The 23,165-nt window shown below is 44.3% G+C and overlaps 3 protein-coding genes across 4 annotated transcripts; 1 reads left to right on the top strand and 2 right to left on the bottom strand.

The window, feature by feature from the left end:
• The first annotated feature begins 7 nt into the window (after positions 1-7).
• pks1 (polyketide synthase 1) lies at positions 8-7,685 on the top strand. The gene is made up of 6 exons (XM_037280148.1): positions 8-62; positions 362-515; positions 885-1,045; positions 1,264-1,467; positions 1,577-1,758; positions 1,933-7,685. The coding sequence occupies exons 1-6, from the start codon at positions 8-10 to the stop codon at positions 7,369-7,371; spliced, it is 6,195 nt and encodes a 2,064-aa protein (XP_037136043.1). The 3' UTR covers positions 7,372-7,685.
• An 882-nt stretch (positions 7,686-8,567) lies between these two features.
• On the bottom strand, positions 8,568-18,439 carry LOC119139460 (highly reducing polyketide synthase 40-like). The gene is made up of 7 exons (XM_037280137.1): positions 18,237-18,439; positions 16,406-16,478; positions 16,121-16,271; positions 15,725-15,885; positions 15,450-15,656; positions 15,194-15,375; positions 8,568-15,024 (listed from the first exon to the last, which is right to left on the bottom strand). The coding sequence occupies exons 2-7, from the start codon at positions 16,461-16,463 to the stop codon at positions 9,490-9,492; spliced, it is 6,294 nt and encodes a 2,097-aa protein (XP_037136032.1). The 5' UTR covers positions 16,464-16,478; positions 18,237-18,439; the 3' UTR covers positions 8,568-9,489.
• Positions 18,440-19,119: 680 nt separating this feature from the next.
• Positions 19,120-21,834, bottom strand: rdh12l (retinol dehydrogenase 12, like). 2 transcript variants are annotated; one of them, XM_037280337.1, is made up of 7 exons: positions 21,675-21,834; positions 21,338-21,453; positions 20,678-20,833; positions 20,495-20,596; positions 19,820-20,029; positions 19,457-19,649; positions 19,120-19,378 (listed from the first exon to the last, which is right to left on the bottom strand). In XM_037280337.1, exons 1-7 carry the CDS (start codon positions 21,686-21,688, stop codon positions 19,276-19,278), a joined length of 894 nt encoding a protein of 297 aa, XP_037136232.1. In that variant the 5' UTR covers positions 21,689-21,834; the 3' UTR covers positions 19,120-19,275. The 2 variants fall into 2 exon arrangements, with proteins under 2 accessions (XP_037136232.1, XP_037136234.1); XM_037280339.1 differs by having other exon boundaries at positions 19,240-19,378; positions 21,338-21,449; positions 21,674-21,834.
• Between the last annotated feature and the right edge of the window lie 1,331 nt (positions 21,835-23,165).

Genomic DNA, 23,165 nt, shown 5'->3' with positions numbered 1-23,165 from the left:
AACCAACATGGATGCTGCTGACGACATCGCCGTCATCGGGATCGGATGCAACTTCCCGGGAGGTACACTGCCCCACAAATAATACATTTTGTTTGCCTTATAAGCAACAATTTCAAATTACCATGTCTCGAATGACTTGGCAAATGATACTTTTTTTTAAAATTCCTTGGATCATACAATTTGGATCAAATAAATCCTTCCATAGAGAAAAATTATATATAACTATAGTATAATTACATATAGTATAAGAAGTGGAAGCTCTCTTGCTGGATATCAAAATAATTAAAAACAATTTGAAGTATTTACAATAATAACATTTTGGTTGAGGTTTATGTTAGTCTGTCGTCCCTGTGGTTTTTAGGTGAAGGCTTGGATAATTTTTGGAGGGTTCTGTCAGAGGGCAAAAATTGTGTTGTGGATATTCCAGCTGAGAGGTTTGACAAAGATTCCTGGTATGAACTTGATGGCAGCAAACCTGGAAAGACGCAAACCACCAAAGCTGCTTTCATAGACTGGTAAGCGGAAGAATTCAGATTGTCAGTTGCAATATTAGTAGCATTTATTTACCATTTTGCCCTCCTGGGAGTTTAAAATCAGGGGATGTTTGAGAATAATTGTCAATTTTCGCACATGTCCTGAATGTTGTTAGTCACCTAAATGTTGAACAGAGGCTGAGATCTACCGGAGTCAAATTCCTTGTTTGGCATGCCCAAACATGGCCAATAAACTTCTTGAATCTTGAATTTTCAACCTTTCAAAAGATCCGTCATATTTACAACTTCCATTCTCAATATAAATTCAATATAAATGACTAATATAAATTTGTAGCGGTCTGTGTTTTTGTTATGCATGCAGTTCATGATGTAAGACGGTGCCCATTTCAGGTTCAACGAGTTTGACCCCAAATTTTTTGGGATTCCTGAGGCAGAGGCGGATGTCATGGACCCTCAGCAGAAACTACTCCTTCAATGCTCCTTCAGGGCCTTGGAGGATGCCAGCATCCCCATGGAGTGCATCAGTGGAAGCACAACTGGAGTTTATATTGGTGACCACATCAAGTAGTATTTATGACGCCCAGATAAATAGATACAGTATGTCACAAATGTGACGACACTTGCTGCTATGTAAAATAGTCACTGTACTGCTTGTATACCAGGACTGTTAATTTACTTTCCCTTAAATAAAACTGACACACAGCTCTTAATATGTAATATTGAAGTAAAATACAAGAGTACACTACCAGCAGAGCTGAATGCGTTGCAGGTCTAATGAACCGAGACTATGAGATGCTGCGAAGTAATAACCCCGCCTCCATAAATCACTACAACGCCACGGGGACGGCCATGAGTCTGGCAGCCAACAGGATCTCCTTTGTCTTCAATCTCACCGGGCCATCGTTTGCCGTGGACAGTGCATGCTCCTCCTCCCTGGTGGCTCTACACGTAGCTTGTCAGGCGATAAGACAAGGTAAACTGTAAATATTCTCAGGATACTTTTTCAGGCATCTGTACTGTAGGATTAGTTTTTGTTTTTGAGGCTTACCTTCAATCAAGTACTCCTTTTCCTCTCTGACCAGGGGACTGTGAGATGGCACTGTGTGGAGGGGTCAACTGCATTTTGGAGCCTCGAGTGTTTGTGGCCCTCAGCAAAGCCAGGATGATTTCGCCCGAAGGCACCAGCAAGCCCTTCTCCAGCCGAGCAGATGGCTACGGCAGAGGCGAGGGCTGCGGTGTCGTTCTTCTCAAGCCGCTCAAAAATGTGAGTATTGAAACCAATCCTTGGAATTTCTCGATTTGTGTCTGGTGGATGTCAACCAAGGTTGTGGGAGTTGTTTTTGATTGCTCCCAAGGAGAGTCCAGTTGTCTCCACTCATCTCTTAATCTAGATGCGACAAAATCTATCAAAGAGTTTTTAGGATTGTGTCATTTACAGGCATTACAAGACTGCAACAAAATCTGGGGTATCATTGCCAAAACATCTGTCAACCAAGATGGAAATTCAGCGTCACCAATCACCAAGCCGTCCTTGCATCAACAAGAGGCGCTGCTGCGACAAATATACTCCGAGCGTGACCTCGCCAATGTCCAGTACATCGAGGCCCATGGAACTGGAACCCCCGTTGGAGATTTGGCAGAGGCAACAAGCATCTCAAACGTGGTTGCCAAATCTAGAGACGGTGGTGCAGACACTCTATGGATCGGCTCTGTGAAGGGAAATATTGGACACACAGAATCTGCGGCCGGGGTGGCCGGACTCATCAAGGTGCTCCTCATGATGAAGCACCAGACCATCGTTCCATCTGTTTTCTACTCCCAAGACTGTTCCAGCATAAATGCTGAAGTCATGAGAATTAGTATTCCAACAAAAGCTGAAAGGTGGGGAACGAATGGATTGTGTCAACGGGTGGCTGGCATTAACAGCTTTGGGTTTGGAGGCACAAATACACATGTAATTGTAAGAGAGTATAAACAGACTGCAAATGTCGCACATATCCCAAAAGATGCTCCCAGGATTTTTGTGACATCAGCAGCCTCTGAGGAATCCTTGATCCGATCCCTCGCTGATATCCACAGACGGCTTCTCGACGGCCAAGCAGCTGACGCGCAGGCATTATCCTTTACCTCTGCTTGTGGACGGAGCCACACAAAGCACAGATATCGCAGGGCTTTTGTCTTCTCATCCCTCTCAGATTTACAGGATCAGCTTCTGTCTTCATTGAAAGCAAAGGTGGCCTTGACATTGTCAAACACTGAGGTGGTGTTTGTGTTCAGTGGAAACGGTGTTGCCTTCAAAGGCATGTGCAGGCAGCTCTTTAGCACCCTTCCTTATTTCAAAGACAAGGTGCAGGAGGTGGAGGTCCTCTTTCAGAAGAAGAACCAACACATTAGAATCAGTCAGTGGCTTTTCGAAGAGTGCGACACGGTTGACCTGAGCCAGCCAGATGTTGTCCAGCCTTTGCTTTTTGCTCTTCAGGTTGCCATAGCAGCTCTCCTGAAGCACTGGGGCATCAAACCTGACACAGTGCTGGGACACTCCTTAGGCGAGGTCGCTGCCGCTCACTGCTCTGGTTTGTTGTCTCTCGAAGATGCTGTCAAAGTGGTCTACCACCGCAGTGTGCTTCAAAGTAGGGCTATCTATGGAAAGATGCTTGTGGTGGGCAACATACCTTTAGAAAAAGTGCTGATAGCTCTTGAGGACTTCTCACAAAATATTTGCGTGGCTGCCTTCAACAGCCCGCAGTCTTGCACTTTATCAGGAGATGAAGGTGCGGTAAATGTCCTCCATGAGAAACTCAACAGGATGTACGCTGATGAGAATATCTTTCTTCATATCTTAGATGTTCCAGCAGCTTACCACAGTCATCTCATGGATCCTATCCTTGAAGGCATTCAGAGTCATCTGGCTTGCCTGGCTGTCAACGACATAGAATGCAAGCTATTTTCTACTGTGACAGGAGCCAAGTATGTGTATGGTGACTTTGGAACCGGAAGCTACTGGGCAAAGAACATCAGGCAACCAGTTTTGTTTGAGCAAACACTGCGGGCTGTCGAAAGAGATAAGCAGTCAAGAAGAAACATGGTCTTTGTGGAGATTGGACCTCGCAGGGCTCTTCAAAGGCACATCCACGAAACACTTGGAAAAGACATTATTGTTCTCTCTGTTCGACCGCATAAAGAATATGAAACCATCTTGTCAACAGTGGGGAAACTATTTGAACTGGGTGTCAACGTGCACTGGCAGGACCTCTACCAAGGTTATAAAGCACCACCCACAGCGTTCCCAGTCTATCAGTTTGACAACACACAGAAAGAGGTCTACTTCGAGGATGTCAGACAAGGAAACGATTTGTCTTCTTCTTCTTCTTCACCACATCCGCTGTTGTCCCAAATAAAGAAGAACAACAAAGAGTACGTATGCAATCTCACGACGGAGACCGTGCCATATCTCTGGGAGCACAAGCATAACGGCGTTGCCATCGTCCCCGGCGCCTTCTACGTGGAGCTGGCTTTCGCTTCTGTGGTGGCCTATCTGAAGCCGAGGAGGCCCATCTCCTTTATCGAGCTCAGTGTGACGTTTCACAATCTGCTTAGCACGAACAATCACCAGCTGAAAGTGAGGTTTGAAGAAACTGACGGTGTCTTTACAATAAGCTCCTCTGCTGACCCTCACACCTCTGGTACATTCAGATGCGCGGATGGACCAGCTGTGTTGGAGGAACCAAGTATTTGTCTGGAGGGAATCTTTAAAAGGTGCACTTTGACCGTAACGGCTGTAGAGTTTTACGCCATTCTTTCTAGAGCAGGATTCGATTATGGATTTGTGTTCAAACAGCTGAACAATGTTCATTTTGGTGATGAGTTTAAAGAGGCTGTGACAGCAATCCATGTTCAAAAAGAACTCTTGAATCATCTTCACGACTACTTCATGCATCCTGTGCTGTTGGACTATTTCTTGCAAATGACTGCTGTCGCAGCCATGAGGCGTCTCTCAGTCAAGCAAGGATTCCCCTCGGCTATTGGCAAGATTGTCATTTCAGGGCCACCACAAGAGGAGATGTTTATTTACATGCGTGCAACGGAAGAGAAGCCAGACTTCCTGAAATTGTGCGGTTGCTTTACTACCAAAGATGGGAAAGTACTGGTGGAACTTCAGGAGGTACAGATAACATTTTTGGGTGGTTGTTTGCCTGCTCTGCATTCTGTGTTTTACCACAATGAAATCATTCCCATCACAAACAAGATAAATTGTGATAAGAAGATAAAGGCAATAGTTTTTGCAGACAAGCTCGGCATAGCTAAAGCACTCAAGCCATACTTGCATCCGGAGTCATCTTCCGTGGAGGACAGAAATCACTGGACACCAGGCCAGCTCCAAGACGTTGTTCTCGGCAACAACTTGAGAGATTTTCTCTTCATTTGGGCCGTAGAAGATCTCAGCCACTTACCATCTGGTAGAACGCTGGACCGCCTGGTGGCCTGCTGTGAGTCATTCCAACAAATCGTTTTAACTTTGAAGGAGAGCCAACAATCTTGCACTGTCCGTGTTATAACCTACAGGTCCACAGAGAGGATTGTAGACTGTGTGAGTTCTGGTTTTGTGCTGTCTGGTATGATGAGGGCTTGTGCGGCAGAGGTACCGGGTGTCTCTTTTCAACTCATTGACCTGATGTCGCTAACCAGAACAGACATTGAATCTTTAGTTGGTGTCATTAACTCTTGCAAACAATCCGAAGTCATTGTTGGTCAAGGACAGGTGTCGACGACAAAGATAACACGTACGCTCATGGAGGAGAGAGTTTTATTTAAGGGTAACATACCATCAGTGAAAGATTTTGTCCTACAGACCGGTCATCCTTACAGACTGGAAGGCTTGACTGCTAGCCCCATTGACACAAATGACGGCACAGTTGCGGATAAATCAGTCGAGGTTCAACTACTAAATGTGTGTGTCCATTCAGCGGATTACTTCCCTGTGACACTTTCACACTTGCATTTTGGAAAGACATTGTATTGGAACAATCGCATGACACACAACCACACACTGTTGGCTCTCGACTTTAGCGGCATCGTGACAGCCGTCGGGAAAGACGTTTGCAGCCTAAGAGTTGGCGACCGCATTGCCGCAAGTTACCCATCTGCAACAGCAACGAGGGTCGTTATTCCCGAGTCTGTGTGTTATGACACCGAGAAACTTCCATTCCTGGAAGAATGTCCAAGCATGTCCTTCTTCATCCTGGCGTGGGAGCTCCTGCAGCGGATGCTTCCCCCTGTGACACGGCAACAGCAGAAAAAGATGGTCATTGTCACTCCAGACTTAGCCTCTGCGTTGATAAAAGTTCTAGCGTTGACAGCAAACCGATCCGGCTGGAATGTGTCCTGTTTGCCCCATTTGCCAAAGCAAGGTACAAGTCCTGATCCGTGCCAAGCCTTTGTCTTCCTGCCCCCATATGACAACTCTTGGCAAGAATTAAGAGAAAACGACAGCCATGAGCGACATGCTGTTTTTGTTTGCGGAACGCACCAGTCATCCTCATGCTGGACAAACAGCTTTGCGTTCAAGAGTGACTTCCTTCGTGTGCATGTTCTCCATGTCCCTCGTGTCCTTCAAAGAGTTTATCTCAAAGCACAAGGAGGAGCCATCTTTAGGTGGCTCATGAAGCTCGGCTTTGATCGAGCATCTCTGCCTGTCAAAAGGGATACATTTCAAATCTCAAGCGCAGCAGAAGCTCAGGCTGACGAGTCGTACTTTGCCGCCAAGACAGTACGCCAAGTGGTTTTAGATTTGACAGCACCTAACTGCCAAGTGTCAGACATTCCATTTCTGGGCAAACCCAGACAACTTTTTCAAAAACACTCTACTTATATCGTAACGGGAGGCCTCACCGGTTTGGGTTTTGAAACTGTTAAGTTCATTGCCAGCAATGGCGGCGGGTGTATCGTGACACTGTCCAGACGCATGCCAACGCATGAAATGCAGTCCGAACTGGATCTCATCCAGAAGAGGTACAACATCACCATCATGACCTTCCAGTGTGATGTTTCAATGTTGCAACAAGTAGTGGAAGCCATCTCAAAGATTGAGCAGAGATTGAGTAGTTGTCCCATCAAAGGAGTTTTTCACAGCGCTGCCGTGCTCCACGATGCACCCATAGAAAATCTCAATGCGTCTCTCCTGCAGAAGGTTCTGCAGCCCAAAGTGAGTGGCGCCCTGAATCTCCACAATGCCACCCTTCACAAGAAGCTTGACTTCTTTGTGTGCTACTCCTCCATCTCGTCGCTTCTTGGTAACCAGTCGCAGTCCAACTACGCAGCAGCCAATTCTTTCCTTGACACCTTTTGTCTTTACCGGAGGAACCTTGGTCTGGCCGGACAGTCCATCAACTGGGGTCCTCTGAACCTTGGCCTTCTGTTAAAAAAAAAGCACGCCCAAAAGCACCTAGAGAGCAAAGGGATGCTGGTCATGGACGTGGGAGAGATTCATGAAGCTCTCGCCAAAGTCCTTCTCACCAACAGACCTCAGCAGCTCGTATGCAAGTTCAACTTGAAAAACGCCTCACTCGGGAAACGACTATCAACCTTAGTGGACGCAGAACTAAAAGACAACAGGACCATTGAGCCGCCAGTTCACCAATCGTCTCCCTCACGTAAAAATGTGAAAACTATCATCGGCGACGTTAGCAACCTTGGTGAGGACGAGTTGGATGATAATGCCACGCTGGGTGCGCTGGGCGTCGACTCGATGTTGGCCATGACACTTCAGAATAAAATCTTTCAAGAGACGAGTGTAAATGTACCGTTGGTCAGGATACTGGACCCGAACACGACAGTGGCAACTTTGGAAAGTTTTGTGATAAATAATAATATCATGTGATTGATGTAGATGACATGTCCTTTTAGTGAGACAGCGCGGTCGACAACACACACAATACAGGAATGATGCTGAAAATTGTTTTCGATCTTGGACAGTGATCACTTTGTATTCCTCGCAGCTCTGACTGACTGTACCAACAAAATATTTATCTTTCAGAGAAAAATAAATCCAATAATATGACAGTGTGATCGTATCTTGTTTTAACTATAAAAACAATCAAGTCGCCCACTTTTACCAACAGGTACTACAAGAACCAAAGAACACATTGGTGTACAGCTGGTGTATATATATCATTTGGTGCAATAATAAAATATATATACCGTAATTTTCGGACTATAAGTCGCACCGGAGTATAAATCGCACCAGCCATAAAATGCCCAAAAATGTGAAAAAAAACATATATAAATCGCTCCGGAGTATAAGTCGCATTTTGGGGGGCAATTTATTCGACAAAATCCAACACCAAGAACAGACATGAACGAGCAACAACAGGCTAAACGATACGGTATGCTAACGTGACAAACACAAACGAGGAGCTGAGAACGGGCCTGACGTAACAGTCAGTTATTTAAAAAAAACTATTACATAAATAACACGTTTATAAAACCATCTGTGTCACTCCAATTCATTAAATCCATCAATCGTCCTTTGTCAACAATGCCGTGTGCCGCGCCGCAGTTCAAATTATTCCACAGGCCCATACAACGATATATAAACTATATTTTAAATAACTATCACATAAACAACAATATTATCATACCATTTGTGTCACTCCAAATCATTAAATCCATCGATCAAATTTCTCGTCCTTTATGTCATCCTGGTGACAGAGGACATGTCCAGAGGATATGGCGCTTTAAAGTGTTAATTACTTTATTTGATTTTTTCTCTCTATTTTTCATGTTTTGAATATGTTCAAGATAAAGATATCAAAGCATGTGAAGTGATCAACTATACTAAAAATAACATGTGAAGTGGTCAATTATACTTGTAAGTAAGTGATGTGTTAATGATCAAGTAAAAATTTGTGAAAAAAAACATATAAGTCGCTCCTGAGTATAAGTCGCCCCCCCCACCCAAACTATGAAAAAAACCGCGACTTATAGTCCGAAAATTACGGTACATGACACCAATTTGATTTTTTTTTTAAACCAAATTCTTGTTTTTCTAATCATAAAGGCTTAAAAACCACTTCCCTAAATAACCATTAATGTCGACCGCACGTTACCGCGAACCTGCGCTAAATGGGTGAAAAATAACAACATAAGAAATAAAATACAGCAGAAGTGACTGTTACAATACAGTATGACAGAAATGATGGTAAATGTCACACTCAGTCCTGGATGGACAGCAAATCAAACTTTACTCATTATTTCAACATGGAAAAGGTTTCAATTGACAAAACGGCAATTGAAAGACCACAAAAATCAGACAGATTGCATGTGCCACACCGTGTGCCGCTTGCTCACTCCCGTCATAATTTAATAAAGTATGTTTCACTCTGTTACATATACTTAGTTTAATAATCCTCATAAAGCGATAAGAAAGATCACCTTCGGAACACAGGATTGATGAACAGCTTTAAAAACAAACGCAAGGACATCTGTCTTATCTTCACATATCCTTGAGACAATGAGATAAACATAAACACAAAACAATCATAACATCTTTTCAAATGTCTTCTCCATAAAATGTTTACAAAAAAACACCAGTCAGAAGACAATCGTGAAAATAATGCCAAGAAACTGACATGTAGGTTTTCATAAACGATCACGGCGGTACCATGACTTAGTTTTGTGTTGAAAGCAAAAAAAAAAAAAGAAAAAACGGACTTCTGCGTGACCTTCAGAAACTCCGCCAGATGACAGCTGCGTACCCCTCCTCGCAGTGAAACTTCAGGTGTCTTATTTGAGTTTGCATTGTCGTTTTTGTTTAGGTATTTTGCCAAATGTATTTGTTCAAACCACTGGTCCGAAGGTAAGTGCTGGTCTCTGGCATATTCATGGGATTTCCATATATTTCACTAGAAAAAGTTGATTAGATATTTCAATGTTGTGAGATATGGGCGTGGTCACAGATCGAATTATACTCGCAGCTGTTCGCAAATCTGTAGGGATCTTAAAATCTGACTGAAACAGTGCCAGCATCATCGCTTGAAAGAGCGTTTGGGACATTAGTTCCACCCTCGTGAGCTTCATTCAAAATGGCTACCAAAGTGGATAGCGTGGCATTGGGATCCAAAAGTTTGACCAGTGGCACCTTCACACCTCGGTCCTGGTAGATGAGGTTTTGCAGCGTCATGGCCTGCAAGGAGTCTGTGCCGAGAGATGAAAGCAGCGTATCGTCCGTCAGTTGGCTAACGTCCACGCCAATGGTTTTGCAAAGCAGGGAGAGCACATAATCTCTGGGTGGCACCTCCTCTGTGTTCTTGCTTTGAGAATTCAACTCTCTAGACTTTTGGAGGGCTTGCTCCACCAGCGCCGACAGCCGCATGGTCAGGGCGACATTCTGTGAGAGGATGTTGAAGCGGATGTTCCGAAAGTGGAAACGGCAAATAGCCTGTTGGGGTCGGTTGATCAGCAAGCATTGTTCCAGGCTTTTATGGATCTCAGCCACCATCAGCACCATCATCCCTTTGGTCTCCAGGAAGCGATGGATCAGCTCTTTGTTTAAGAGGAGTCCCAGGTTCAGAGCTCCCCAGTTGATGGACTGCGCCACCAGGCCGAGCTTGCGCCTGTACTGACAGAATAAATCCAAAAATGAGTTTGCTGCCGCGTAGTTTGTTTGTGAGGCGTTTCCCAAAAAGGATGATATGGAGGAGTAACAAACAAAGTAATCGAGCTGGCACTTGAGTGTTGCCTTGTGCAAGTTGAGCACACCATTGACTTTTGGCTTGAGAACTTCCTCATATATGGACATGTCAAGGGACTCGATGAGAGCATCGTGCAAGACGACTGCACTGTGAAACACACCTCTGATTGAATAATCTTTGAACTTAAACTGGATTTCGCTGATAACCTGGTGCACTTGCTCAGACACGGCAATGTCACATTGCATGGAGACAATGTTGTTCCCACACTGCTTCTCTATGTTTTGGATCTCTCGCTGCACTTCGGGTGAGGGCTTGCTCCTGGAGAGAGTGATGACAACCTCGCCACCCTTTTGTGAAATGAACTTGACTGTTTCAAAGCCCAGCCCAGTCAGACCACCTGCTATAATGTACACTGATCTTTTTCGGAAAAGCTTCTTTTTTGAGCACAGAAGCGGAATGTTTGAAGTCGCGCCGGTCTGACATTTTTCCAGCGCCACAACAGCCAGCTTTTTTGCATGGAAGTACGACTCGGACATCTCTGAGGGAAGGTTTTGGATCTTCTCAGATGTGACACTCTGAAAGGTGACGCTTTCAAGGGAAAACTTCTTGTTTAAGTTAAAGGACTTAAGCCAGTGATAAACACGTAGCCTTCGAGCACCCAGGGATCCTTTTTGCAAAATAGCCGCAAGGTCAACTCTTTGCACGTGTACACTTTCTTTTACATTCTGGAGCTCATCCTGGTCAGGCAAGTCTTGTGTCTGGGATCCTCGAACAATGACGACATTCTTGACACCAGGAAAGTTGCAGACTTCTGCAATCAAACTTTTGCTGTATGGAGGCAGGACAATGAATGCATCAATTTGATTGGCTTCTTTGAAGATGCCTTGTTTTCCAATGCTCACGTCGTAACCAGACTTTTCAGAGGCGATTGTCAAAACCTTTACCAGAACGGAATCCGGAATAGGAGATATGATGGCGAGATGATGCTTGGCTTTTGGCAAGACCCGACATAGGATTTCCCTCGCCAGCACAAAGAAGGAGAGGCAAGGTGTTGTTTGAAGGAAGGGGAGTTGTTTGGTTGTGTAACACACATCCTGTGGAACTCTTATCCTACTGGCTGCTACCACGGGGTAACAGGAAGCCACAGAATCTCCCACTTTTAATTTCCTGACATCCTTTCCAACCTTGGTAACAATTCCACTGAAGTCAAGCATGAGTAGCTTGTGGTTCTGTGAGGAGTGTTTGTTCCAGTACAGCGTCTGGCCAAACTTGACATGTGAGGCACTCACAGGGAAGTACTCTGATGAATGCACACAAACCTTAGTGGGCTGAATCTCAACTGACGTAGCACTCATTTGCTCCACATCAGCATGGATATGTACAGCACTCAAGCGACTCATTTTAAAAGCATCCGCAGTCTGAAGGATGCAAGGTTCAGATGTGTCGGAAGTAAAGGTGCGTTCAGAATTGTCAGGCATTTCAGGAGGGGTACGTGTGATGGAAGGTTTTAGAATCGCCCCATCTCTAATCACCAATTCTGGGTACTTGCTGCAAGGGTAAGCTCGTAGGATCTCAGACAGAGCTGCAATGTCCTTCGCAGAGTTGGAGCTGATGTCGACTAACTGGAATGACATCTCAGCTATTTCTGCAGCAAGGGATCGTGTCATGCCTACAATGGCAAAGCCAGGATTGATGTGATCAACTGTAAACTCGGATGAGCAGTAGGTTACTGCCCGGATGGGGTTAGCGAAGTAGATTTCCTTGAGCTCCAGGACTACCTGGCGGAATATTTCACAGCAACCTGCTAGATTCTCCAGGACATCATCAGGCGTGAAGGAGTTTAGGTTTTCTTTGCCCCACAAAAACAAGACCTCATCAAAGTTGTCCTTCAAGTCTATGTTGAGATTTGCTAAAAGATATGGAAATCCACGGTTCAAGATATCTTTTGCATGTGTAAATGGAATATAGTGAGAGCGCGAGTCTAAGTGGGGTTGTAGGGCTTTTGCGATCCCCATATTGTCAGAGAAGACTAAGGCCTTGGGAGGTGGATCATTTGTGATCCCCTCGGGGATGACACTAAACTCATTATGGTAGAAGTATTCCTCAACCACATGAGAGTCACTACCAAGGTACTTGATCAACACATGCTTAACCTCAACCAAGGTCCTTCCATGTTGATCAGCAAAGCATCCGCAGACCTCAAAATGGTTTGTACCAACATTGATTGCCCTCAAGTAGACGATCATCTCATCTTGCAAAGGTTCTAACACTGTTAAACCTCCAATCTGGGCTGGAAATCCCGGTCTACCAGCAAAGATGTGCTCTACCGTGACTGGGAGGAGCTGCATGAGGAAGTCCAGCACAACTGGATGAACATAGTAGTCGTGCAACTGAGACCGTAGGGCCTGTGGAACTGTGATCATGGCAAAAGCCTCTTTCAGATCTTCCCCATAGTGTACATTGGCCTTATTGGTGAAGACGTCCCCATATTGGAAGCCTCCTTGGGCAAGGTAACTATAAAATTCCTGATAGGTCACTACAGATGTGCATCTTTTGTAGATGCTGCTCAGGTCAATGCGCTGCTCTTCAACTGGTCGTTCTTTCTTTTGGACAACCGTGCCTGATGCGTATGTGGCTGACGAGGAGAACACTGAGAAACTAGCTTCGTTCTCTTTATGCTCCAGCTGCACCTTCATCTCTAGGGGGCTTGGGGTTAAGACAAATGGGTTGTGAAAATTGACACTGAGCTGCAGTGAGTTGAGAGGGACTTTTGGTTTGGCGCAGGCCATAAATGCGGCTAAACCCAACTCAGCGTAGAAGGCCCCAGGGATGATGGGCACTTTGTTGTGCCTGTGCTCTTTCAGGAAGAAGGTGGAGTCAGACATCAAAGCGCATGTGTAAGTGTTGGTCTCATTGCCTGTGGCGCAGAGCACAGGGTGATTATTTGTTGTGTTCTTCTGAGCCCCTTTGATGATGACATCCCTGTCCGAAGAATCAAACTGGTATCTCGGGAAAGGCAGCGGCGGTGCCTCATAGCCTGCGTAAAAGGTGTTCCAGTCTATGTATACGCCGAGCTCAAAGAGCTTTGAAACGACAGACAAGAGTGTCTCGTGGTCTTTGTCTGGCTGCAGTGAGGCTACCACAGCTGTGTCATTGCCGAGAGTTTCCATGATGTTCCTCTGGAGGGCTCGCCGTGGACCTATTTCCACAAAGACTGTGTTTTTCTTTCCCTGACTGGCTGATCTAACTGCCTGCTCGAAAGCGACAGGCTCACGCACATTCCTTGCCCAATAATCACCTGAGCAAAAATCCCCCCTCTGTGCCTCCTCACCAGTCACAGTTGACAATAATTGCACGTCAAGCTTGTTCTTCACCAAGGAGCCAATCTCCTCCCTGATTTTTGGCAGAATTGGATCCATCATGTGGCTGTGGTAAGCTGCGGGGACCTCCAGGATGCGGATGAAGAGGTTCTCACTGTTGGCTGTGCTGCTCAGCTTTGCCTGAAGGCTCTGGATTGCATCTGCGTCTCCTGAAAGGGTGCAGGACTGCGGGCTGTTATAAGCAGCAAGACAAACTCTCCCTGAGTATTCAGGGAGAAGAGCTGTGACCTCTGAGACGGCCATGTTGCTGACCACCAGCATCTTCCCCCCAGCCACTTCACCTTGGAGAACGCTGCGGAAGTGGATGACTGTGAGGGCATCCTCAAGGGATAGGAGGCCAGAGCAGTGAGCCGCTGCCACCTCACCGACTGAGTGTCCCAGCATAGCATTAGCTTTGACACCCCAGTGCCCGAGCAAGGTGGCGACGCCCACTTGCAAAGCAAAGAGGAGAGGCTGGGCCACATCTGGAGCATTGTAGTCACCACGTTCGCTCTCACTTTCAAGCGTGTCCAGGATGTTGAGCCTGCTCAACTGCTGGTAGACTCGGGAAATCTGCTCAATTTTGTCTCTGAAGACTGGCTCGTGTCGAAGAAGCTGCTTGCCCATGCCGTGGTAAGTGAGGCCGTTACCGCAGAAGACAAACACTAACTTTGGGTCTTGGAGTGAGAGGCTTGATGGATTTTTGTTCACGGCAGCCTGGAGCTTCTCTTTGAGGTCAGTTATGGATGAAACCACCGAGGCCCATCTGTATTTGTGTTTGAGGTGGCTCCTCCTGCATGCCGCCGTGTACAAAAGATGATTTAGGTCAATGTTGTCCTCCAGACGTGAAATGGTGTCTACTTGCATGAGGGTGAGAGACTTTGGTGAATTTGCCGACATCACAAAATATTTCATCTTTCTACCATCATTCTTGTTCATTCTATGCGACTGCTTGTGCTGGGTGACAATAGCGTGAGCGTTTGTACCCCCAAAGCCAAAATTGTTGATTCCCGCAACCCGTCCACCGCTCGCTTCCCACCTTTCCAACTCTTGAGGAACTTTCATGTTCAGGGCCTTGAAGTCTACACAGGCTGTCTCCTCAGAGAAGAAAACTGATGGAACAATGGACTCATGCTTCATCATAAGGAGCACCTTGATAAGTCCGGCCACTCCAGCGGCGGATTCCGTGTGTCCAATATTGCTCTTGACTGACCCAATCCGCAGAGTCTCTGCACTGGAAGCTCGAACTTTGGCGATGACATTTGAGAGGCTCGTTGCCTCCGTCGGGTCTCCGACCGGTGTTCCGGTGCCGTGAGCCTCAATGTACTGGACATTGTTGAGATCGCGCTCGGAGTAGATCATCCGCAGAAGCTCCTCCTGCTGAATCCTGGAGGGCTTAGTGATCGGTGATACGGAGTGTCCGTCTTGGTTGACGGCGGTCTTGCTGATGATGCCCCAGATGTTATCCTGGTCTTGTAAGGCCTGTCAAAGTACAGAGAGAATATAATGAAACCAAAAGTGCCGGTGCCAGGACCACAATTACATTTTTTTATGATGGGTAGTGAAAAGTAAATAGCAGAGGGTGGCATTAAGTCAGCAAGTTATCCATTTTCTGTAACTGTATCTGCCCTCCAATGGAAAATAGAGTCACCTTGGTCAATGGTTTGAGGAGAACCACACCACATCCTTCCCCTCTGCCATAACCGTTGCCTTTGTTTGAGAAAGGCTTGCTGGCTCCGTCCGGGGAAATCATATTGGCTTTGCTAAGGGCCACAAACACTCTAGGCTCAAAGATGCAGTTGACGCCGCCGCACACTGCCATGTCGCAGTCCCCTGAGAAGACGGCGCACAACCAAGGCCCTTTTAGAACCTCTTTTCTCAAGATCACCTCCGACAAATTGAAGCACCTTGTTTGATGGCCTGGCATGCCAGATGGAGCGCCACCAGGGAGGACGAGCAGGCGCAGTCGATGGCCAAGGATGGCCCGGTGAAATCGAAGATGTATGAGACTCTGTTGGCGGCGATGCTCATGGCCAACCCTGCTCCGGTCCAATGGTTGATGACGCTGGGATGGGCATGAGCCGCCGTGGTTTCGTAGTCCCTGTTCATAAGGCCTGCCGGGGGAAAAGCATTCATCTCCCATGCTCATAATACTTGGTAAATGAGGAAAGTGATTTTTTACCAAAATACACTCCAGTTCTGGTCCCGCTGGCTTTTTCCATGGGAATGCCGGCATTCTCCAGAGCTCTGTAGACACACTGAAGCAGCTGTTTCTGCTGAGGGTCCATTTGTTCTACCTCACTGTCGCTGATGCCAAAGAACTTGTGGTCAAAATGGTTGAACCTGCAAACATCATGGTCCAAACCCAATCAATAGTTGAATGAGCCACCAAGTCGTTCTTATAGGGCAGTGGTTCTCAAACTTTTTACACCAGGTATCATCTCAGAAGTTATAGAGGAGCTCAAGTTTTAGTATCAACTTTTTTATGAAATTTTTCTCAGATGAAATATGAGCCTTCATGCCTCGGTGCAATAAAGTTTGGCAAACAATGCCGTAGAGTAGCATTGAGATGTTCTACCCGTCGATGAGGGCAGCGTTGGCTGTGTGGGACTTGCCCGCCTTGTTGTCGGGGTCATACCAGGTGGATAGATCGAATCGCTCTTTGGGAATCTGCACCAAACAATTCCGCCCACTCACCAGAACTTTCCAGAAATTTTCCAGACCCTCTCCTGTGTGCAAAAAAAACCCACGCTCCTATCTTAGACTGGTCACGACTTCATTTTTAATCAATAAAATGTATTTACAATTGTAAATGTGAAATTTCAAGAAATCCAACAATCAAAAATTAATTGAGATACATTACCGCCTGGGAAGTTGCAGCCGATGCCCACCACGGCGATGGCGTCCTCAGCCCGCTCCATCCTCGTCGGGCACAGCTGACGAACACAAACAAAATCGAGTCCTTAGTTCCTCTGCTTTGCAACTAGTCCCTTCCCGCCATCCTCAATCATCCAAACTAAACCTCAGCAGAAGTGAGCCAGCCTCTTTATAGGCGGCCCATCATCAAACATTCATGGTGGATTGTATAGACGTGGCCATGGTGACCAAGAAGCACGCCTTTATGAAGTCTCACAACTGATTAGGAGCGGTTTAATGAGTAAATCAATATGTTATATAACAATGGGCTGCTGTTATTGAAGCTTATCAAAGATCACCGTCGTTAATCTCTTCGAATATCCCCAACACTTTTTTTTTTTCCATATCAGTGGTTATGTTATATGGGCCTTCATTTGGGATCCAGCCAACTTGATCCACCTTTATCTACCTACCAAACAATTTTTTTAAGGCAGGCGTGGCTCAAACTGATAGCCTTTCAAAATAAAACAGCAAAAAAAAATTATACCGTCTCTTAAAGAGAGTTTTGTAATCATATACAGATAAAACCAAATGACAGTAAGACAATAAAAATGGAGGATCATAAAGCATCAACACGCGCCAAAGCACTAGTTTTACAAGAGAAGACTCTTTCTAAACACCAGGCAAAATTTTCCCAAAAAGTAAGAATATGGAAATAATTAAACTGACCATGGGTCTGTAATTTGTTTCATTAAACCCTAACCCTAACCCTAACCCTTTTACCATTTTTATGTCATTTGTTTTTCAGTTGCACATTTTACATTTTTAGATTTACATCTTTGATTTTCAGTTTCAAATATGTTTTTCCATGTGTAGCACTTGGAATGTTGCTATTGAACTGCAAAACGGGACTTAATCTGTCAAAATAGGTTTTGAAATAGAAATTTGTCCCAGACATCAACTGTCAAGCTGGCAATCTGGCCTATATAAGTGTTGGGTAACATTTGATTTAGTTCCTGCTCCTCTACCTCCCCAAAAGGCACTGGGGGAGGTTCCTAGATGTTTTTGTTCAGCTGTCAATCGCTCGGTTGATACCCCAAGGCCACATAAAAAAAAAAAATGAAGATTTGAAACTCAAAAAGATAAGATTTGAAAATGAAAAATAAAAGATTTGAAAATATAAAACTGAAAAAAAAACATCAAATTTCAAAATATCAATGAAATTGAAAATTAATAAATTAATCTAATATTAAAGTCAAAGTCAAAGTCAGCTTTATTGTCAATCCCTTCATATGTCAAGACACACAAAGAAACCGAAATTCCGTTTCCTCCATCCCACGGTGACGAGACATACAAGTAGGCGACACAAAACAAAAACAAGAAGGCACAAACCATAAATAATAAATAATAAATAATAAATAAAATAAAATGAGCGATGAATAAATAACAGACCAATAACCCATTCAATAAGAGGGGCAAAACCGAGCCAGTGTGCATACAGCAAGAACAGGACGCTACGCTGAAAGGGGGAGCGAGTTCAGGATCCTAACAGCCTGGAGTACGAAGCTGTTGGAAAGTCTGGATTGTCAGTTTTATTTTTTGAAGTCCAAAATTTTTTACCCCAATTTAACTCGAGTTTGAAGCAAACAGCAGTGAGTAGAAAGTGCGACACACTCTGCTCACTTCCGAATATTATTTTCCCACACCAGAAGGAAAAAAGAAAAAACTAACATCACATTCAATTCAGCAGTGCAACACAAAACAATCGCTAAGTCAGTTTCAAATTCGAGTTAGGGTAAAGTTAGGTTTCAAAAATGCAGCGTGTGGATGGAGCTTACTTCTCGGGTTGGTGTCCTGTGCCTTCTTACTGAGACAAATGATGTAATGCGTGTAGCGTTGAGGCAGCATCATTTGGATGTTGTTTTCAGTCCAAAATGTGCCCAAACCGGACTTGAAGATGGAAGGAAATGAGCTCATGATTGGCAAATGGAACAAAATGAGGTCATAATTAACTGATGGAATGAAATGAGCTCATGATAGAACAATTTGCCCGCTTCCTCCTACAGACTTCCTCTTCCTGACCTTTTAAAAAAAAAAAAAAAAATTGTCAATACACTACATGTATGAAAATGTTTTGTCCAGCATTGTGCAAAACATTGAATAGGACAGCATTCATTTTGATGTGGTCCCAGGACGCTTTTGAAACTTCAGCAGCAATTATTTTTTAGAAGGCGTGTGGAAGCACTTAACAATGCAGGTGTACATTTATTAATCTTCAATCTTTATATTGCCTTTATAGATGCACGTGTTGTGAACTTTGATGCTGTTGGATGGGATGACAGCAGATAAAACAAAGGTGCCGAGTCAGCACAAATGAAACATTTGCAGAGTCAAAAGGGAAAATATATCTGCTTGAAAATAAAATGTGACCAAAAGCATATTGAATATTTTTTTAGTTTGATGGGAAACTACACCCACACTTATCTGCAGAATCCACAAATGCAGAACTGTGAATATGTCAAGGTCCACTGGACAAAAAAAATAAACTTGGTACTAAAAATATGTACAAAGCAACCTGAGAAATGTACAAACATGTTTTAACATGGTAGCTCATGACAACGTTAAAATGGGAAATGTGTTCACTTGCTGTGAAACATCACTAGGTGAAATTCATCAAATAGCAAAAATTTCACTGAAATGTTAGTAAAAGCCAACAAGTAGTGAAGGTTAAAGATAACGTTTATTGAGTACATTGGGTAGAAATGAACATTCAATACAAAGTCAACAACAAAATCAGAGCTCCACACAACGAATACCGAGATATGAAGATTAAACAATCGAAGCCGGCAAAACAGGAAATGTCGCAATCCTGGCAAGTCAGTCCCACGTGATGTTGAGCATCCGACAACTAAGCTCCCACATCTTCTCCGCCACCTCTTCGTCTCTGCCTTCCGCCGAGCAGTCGGCGGGGGCGCATTCCCTGCGGAAATAGAGGGTGGGGGACAAACGGAGGTGAGCGAGCAACGCCCGGGCTTTTGGAGGTTATGCGCCAGCCTACATGTAGAATCCGCCACTGTCCTTGTCCAGCGTGGGCTCCACGGCGCAGTAGATGATGGTGCGGGCACCCTGCGCCGGCGTCTTAATAAACGGTCTAATCATCGTTATCACAAAGCGTTGAGGTCGGTTCATGTGGCGCCACAATTCCGTGTTGACCACACCTGGATGCACAGCGTACGTCGTCACACCCGTGCCTAACAACCACACAGCCAGGTGGTCAAAAAAAATGTCACCTGTCACTGATCTTCCAGATTGGATGCGCTTCTTGCATATTCTAATTAAAGCAACTATTTGGATTGGCTACACAACATTAAATATTCCATGAAATTTTTCATTGCATAAAACTTTGAAAATGTGCGCTGACCTTCCAAGCGTTTGGCGAGAGAGCGCGAGAAAAGCAAGTTGGCCAGCTTGCTCTGAGAATACGCTTTGAACTTGTCGTAGGCGTGCTTGCTGTTGATGTCGTCAAATTTGATGGAGGTCCAAGCGTGAGCCATGGAGGACACTATCACCACGCGGGCGGGAGACGAACGCTTCAGGAGATCCAGCAGAAGATACGTCAAGAGGAAGTGACCTTGGGGAGGGACAGTTTTACTATATGACCAAAACAGCCAGGCATTCAAGTAACACTTTGTTGGGGGGAAAAAGCGAGCAGTCAGCGTTTGTGACAACATGTAACCTGAAGTGACCTGTGTGTCCTATCATGTTACTAACAGCAATCAAACGTAATATATGAATCATTAAGTGTGACGCAACGCAAACAGTTGTCATAAAAGAGGCCGTAAGAATAGAGTCATAATAACCGTAATCTCCTCACGCTGTTGAATGGCCTGACGATGTGCTAGTGGGATGCCAACACTACTAACAGCCATTTACTTGGGGTTTGAATGCATTCTGTTAAAAAGGTCTGGAAATGTTTTTCAATATTCCAAAATCACCCCCAATTTTCAGAATTTCACATTAACCTAAATTTAAGAGATTCCATGAATTTCATCATTGACATGCGATGTGAAAAAAAAAAAAAAAAAAACTCATTCACCCATGTGATTGACACCAATGTGCATCTCAAAGCCATCGGCCGTTTTGCTGTAAGGACACATCACGCCAGCATTGTTGATCAGAATGTTCAGTTTGGACTCTCCTAAAATAAAATAAAAAATTATGACAGGAATGTTTGACTGCAAATTAAAAGGGAGCCGGGGGGGCATCCATGACACCTCACCTTCATTTATGGCCTGTGCAAATTCTCGGATAGATTTGGTGTCAGCCATATCTAATTTCATGCAAACCACGTCGTCATTGAGGGACCGGTCTCTAACTTCTGTGAGGGCCACCTGAGCTTTCTCCATGTCCCTGCACGCCATGATCACTCTGGCACCTAACCACACACAATTGACATGGATTGATTAGCAACACCTGGAAAGTGACGGTCCATTAAAACTAACATACTTCTTTACAACACTTTCCACTATCTTTAGAATGTTACCAAAAAATATACATTTTTCCATTTCTATTTGATTGCCATTCATCCACTATTGTTCCAATGCAAAGAGACAAAATAATTGATAAAGTTTAACGATTACACAAGCACGCCCCCTAATTGAGAACATTAATTTCGCCATCGAATTTCTAAGTTTGATCCATCCAAAGAAAGTACTGCAAACTACAAAAAAGGACGTCAAATAAAAAAAACAAGTCTATTGTCACCAAAATATCAAACCACAATGTACAAAGTGTTAAAAATAAATACTTGCGAAAAGGTGGGACCGGTGTAAAAAGTTATTAAAACGTTATGCTATTTTATGCACCTTTAGCCTACCTAATGTTAAAAGAATGACTCAAAAAAAAAAATCTCAGGTGTGTTTGCTTTGGTCACACTGACCTCTGGTGGCCAGGTTGGCCGCCGTCTCCTTGCCGATGCCGGAGTTGGCCCCGGTGATGAGCACAGTTTTGCCATCGAGCCTCACATCGCTGTCCCAGGGAGCGCGGAACTGATCCCTGTCAAACAGCGAGTGACTCAACCGGTAAAACATCTGTTGAGTCACTTAAACAAAAACTAACAATCGCGGCAAAACTTATGACTTGGAAAAGTCATAGAAACTTCTCCAGTGCCATCTTAACACGAAGAGCCTCACACGTAAAATATTTGTTTATTATTAAACATAAAATTATGACGATGATTACCAGCTGCGTCGTCATTAACTTGTTAAAGTTCTCACCTTAAATACTGCATGTCGCTTTCTTGAAGTCTTGAAGGAAAACAAGCAACAACAAATGTGCAAAAACTCACGTTGATACTTATAAAAGCGCCTTCGTCCACCACGCCAAAACCGACGACGCAGACCTGGCTTCCTCCAAATTGACGCTCACGTTTGAGCCAATTAACGCCGCGTTTTATGCCCTTGCTCGAACGTGATTGGTTAGGACCACAGGGGCCCGCGCTCAGAATATTTTTCATTGCGACACACGCTGTGCCGAGATAATTTATTTTAATTAAAAATGTTTGGAAAAAAAACACAAAACCTTATGGTTCCATCAGCGAACAAAATAGTAGTAAAATGTTACAGGTTGAGATTGTTGACTGACTCTCGTTTTAGCCAATCGGCACTTGGGTTAACGCCCTTGGACGAACGTGATTGGTTAGTGTGATAATGCAGATGCTTCCGATTTAAAATACAAACTGTGTCGACACAATTTTTCTTAGGAAATGTTAAAAAACGGAATTTTTGGAGTCATTTGGTGATAGAGATACGCTTAAAACATTTTAGTTTATTTTTTTACCAGTGAATCTTAATTTATATATTATTGATTTGTGGACTTTCGACACGCAAGCGCACAATGCCCATGATGCGCGCATATATGTGTCCGCCAGAAGGCAGCAAATACCAACTGATCAGCTGTTGTTTTAACCCTTTGCATGTTTTGTTTATGTATAGATTAACTGGTTACTTTGTCTTCTATTGAGACCTCTTTCTCGGTCTCTGCTGGGTAGAGTAGGAGCTAGACTCGAATTGTGTGTGTTTATGTTTGTGTTTTTTCTTGTACTTGGGACATTTTTTCAATGACTTACGGTGGTGTTTTTGTGCACACAAGGTCACTAGAAGAGGAAACTTAGCAGCTCATTGCACGTCAGCAAAGATTGACTTCCCATTTTTTTGCTTAACCAGTCAGAAAAGGAGTGTGGGACTATGGGTGTGTGTGCATGGGGAGTAAAGTCTGGCATTGTGAAACAAACTTGGGATAATTATTTCAACATATGCTTACTGGAATGAAGCAGGTAAACATTAACATGAAATCCAACAAGAACTAGAAAATGCAATTTCTTTGGAAATTGCGTGTGAGGGCAAAAAAGCTGAATAAAAACTTGGGGAATGTTATGGAAAATCAGTAGGCATAAGCTGAATAGTTTAAAGATGAAACGGTTTAATTCTGCATCAGTGCTCGTTTAAAAAAAAAAATTAATGCTGTATTTCTCCTAAGCAAATTTGAACAGGTTCCCCTCTCCTCAGGCAAAGTTACAGCGGGTACTAATACTAACAGCAGCCCTATTACACTAAGTCAATACGTGAAAATAAGTAATAAGTCTCTGCACTCCCTGAAGACGCTGTTAGGGTGGTGCTCACTATTCTGCAAACCCTAACAGACGCTGTCTCTGAGGATGGTTCCGAGCATTCTTTTTCAGCTGACACACGCGATTCCACTCCCCGTTA

The sequence above is a fragment of the Syngnathus acus genome, chromosome 20, assembly GCF_901709675.1.
Source record: "Syngnathus acus chromosome 20, fSynAcu1.2, whole genome shotgun sequence".
Classification (NCBI taxonomy): domain Eukaryota; kingdom Metazoa; phylum Chordata; class Actinopteri; order Syngnathiformes; family Syngnathidae; genus Syngnathus; species Syngnathus acus.
Note: the sequence above shows the minus strand (reverse complement) of the source record. Positions and strands in the feature narration are given on the sequence as shown.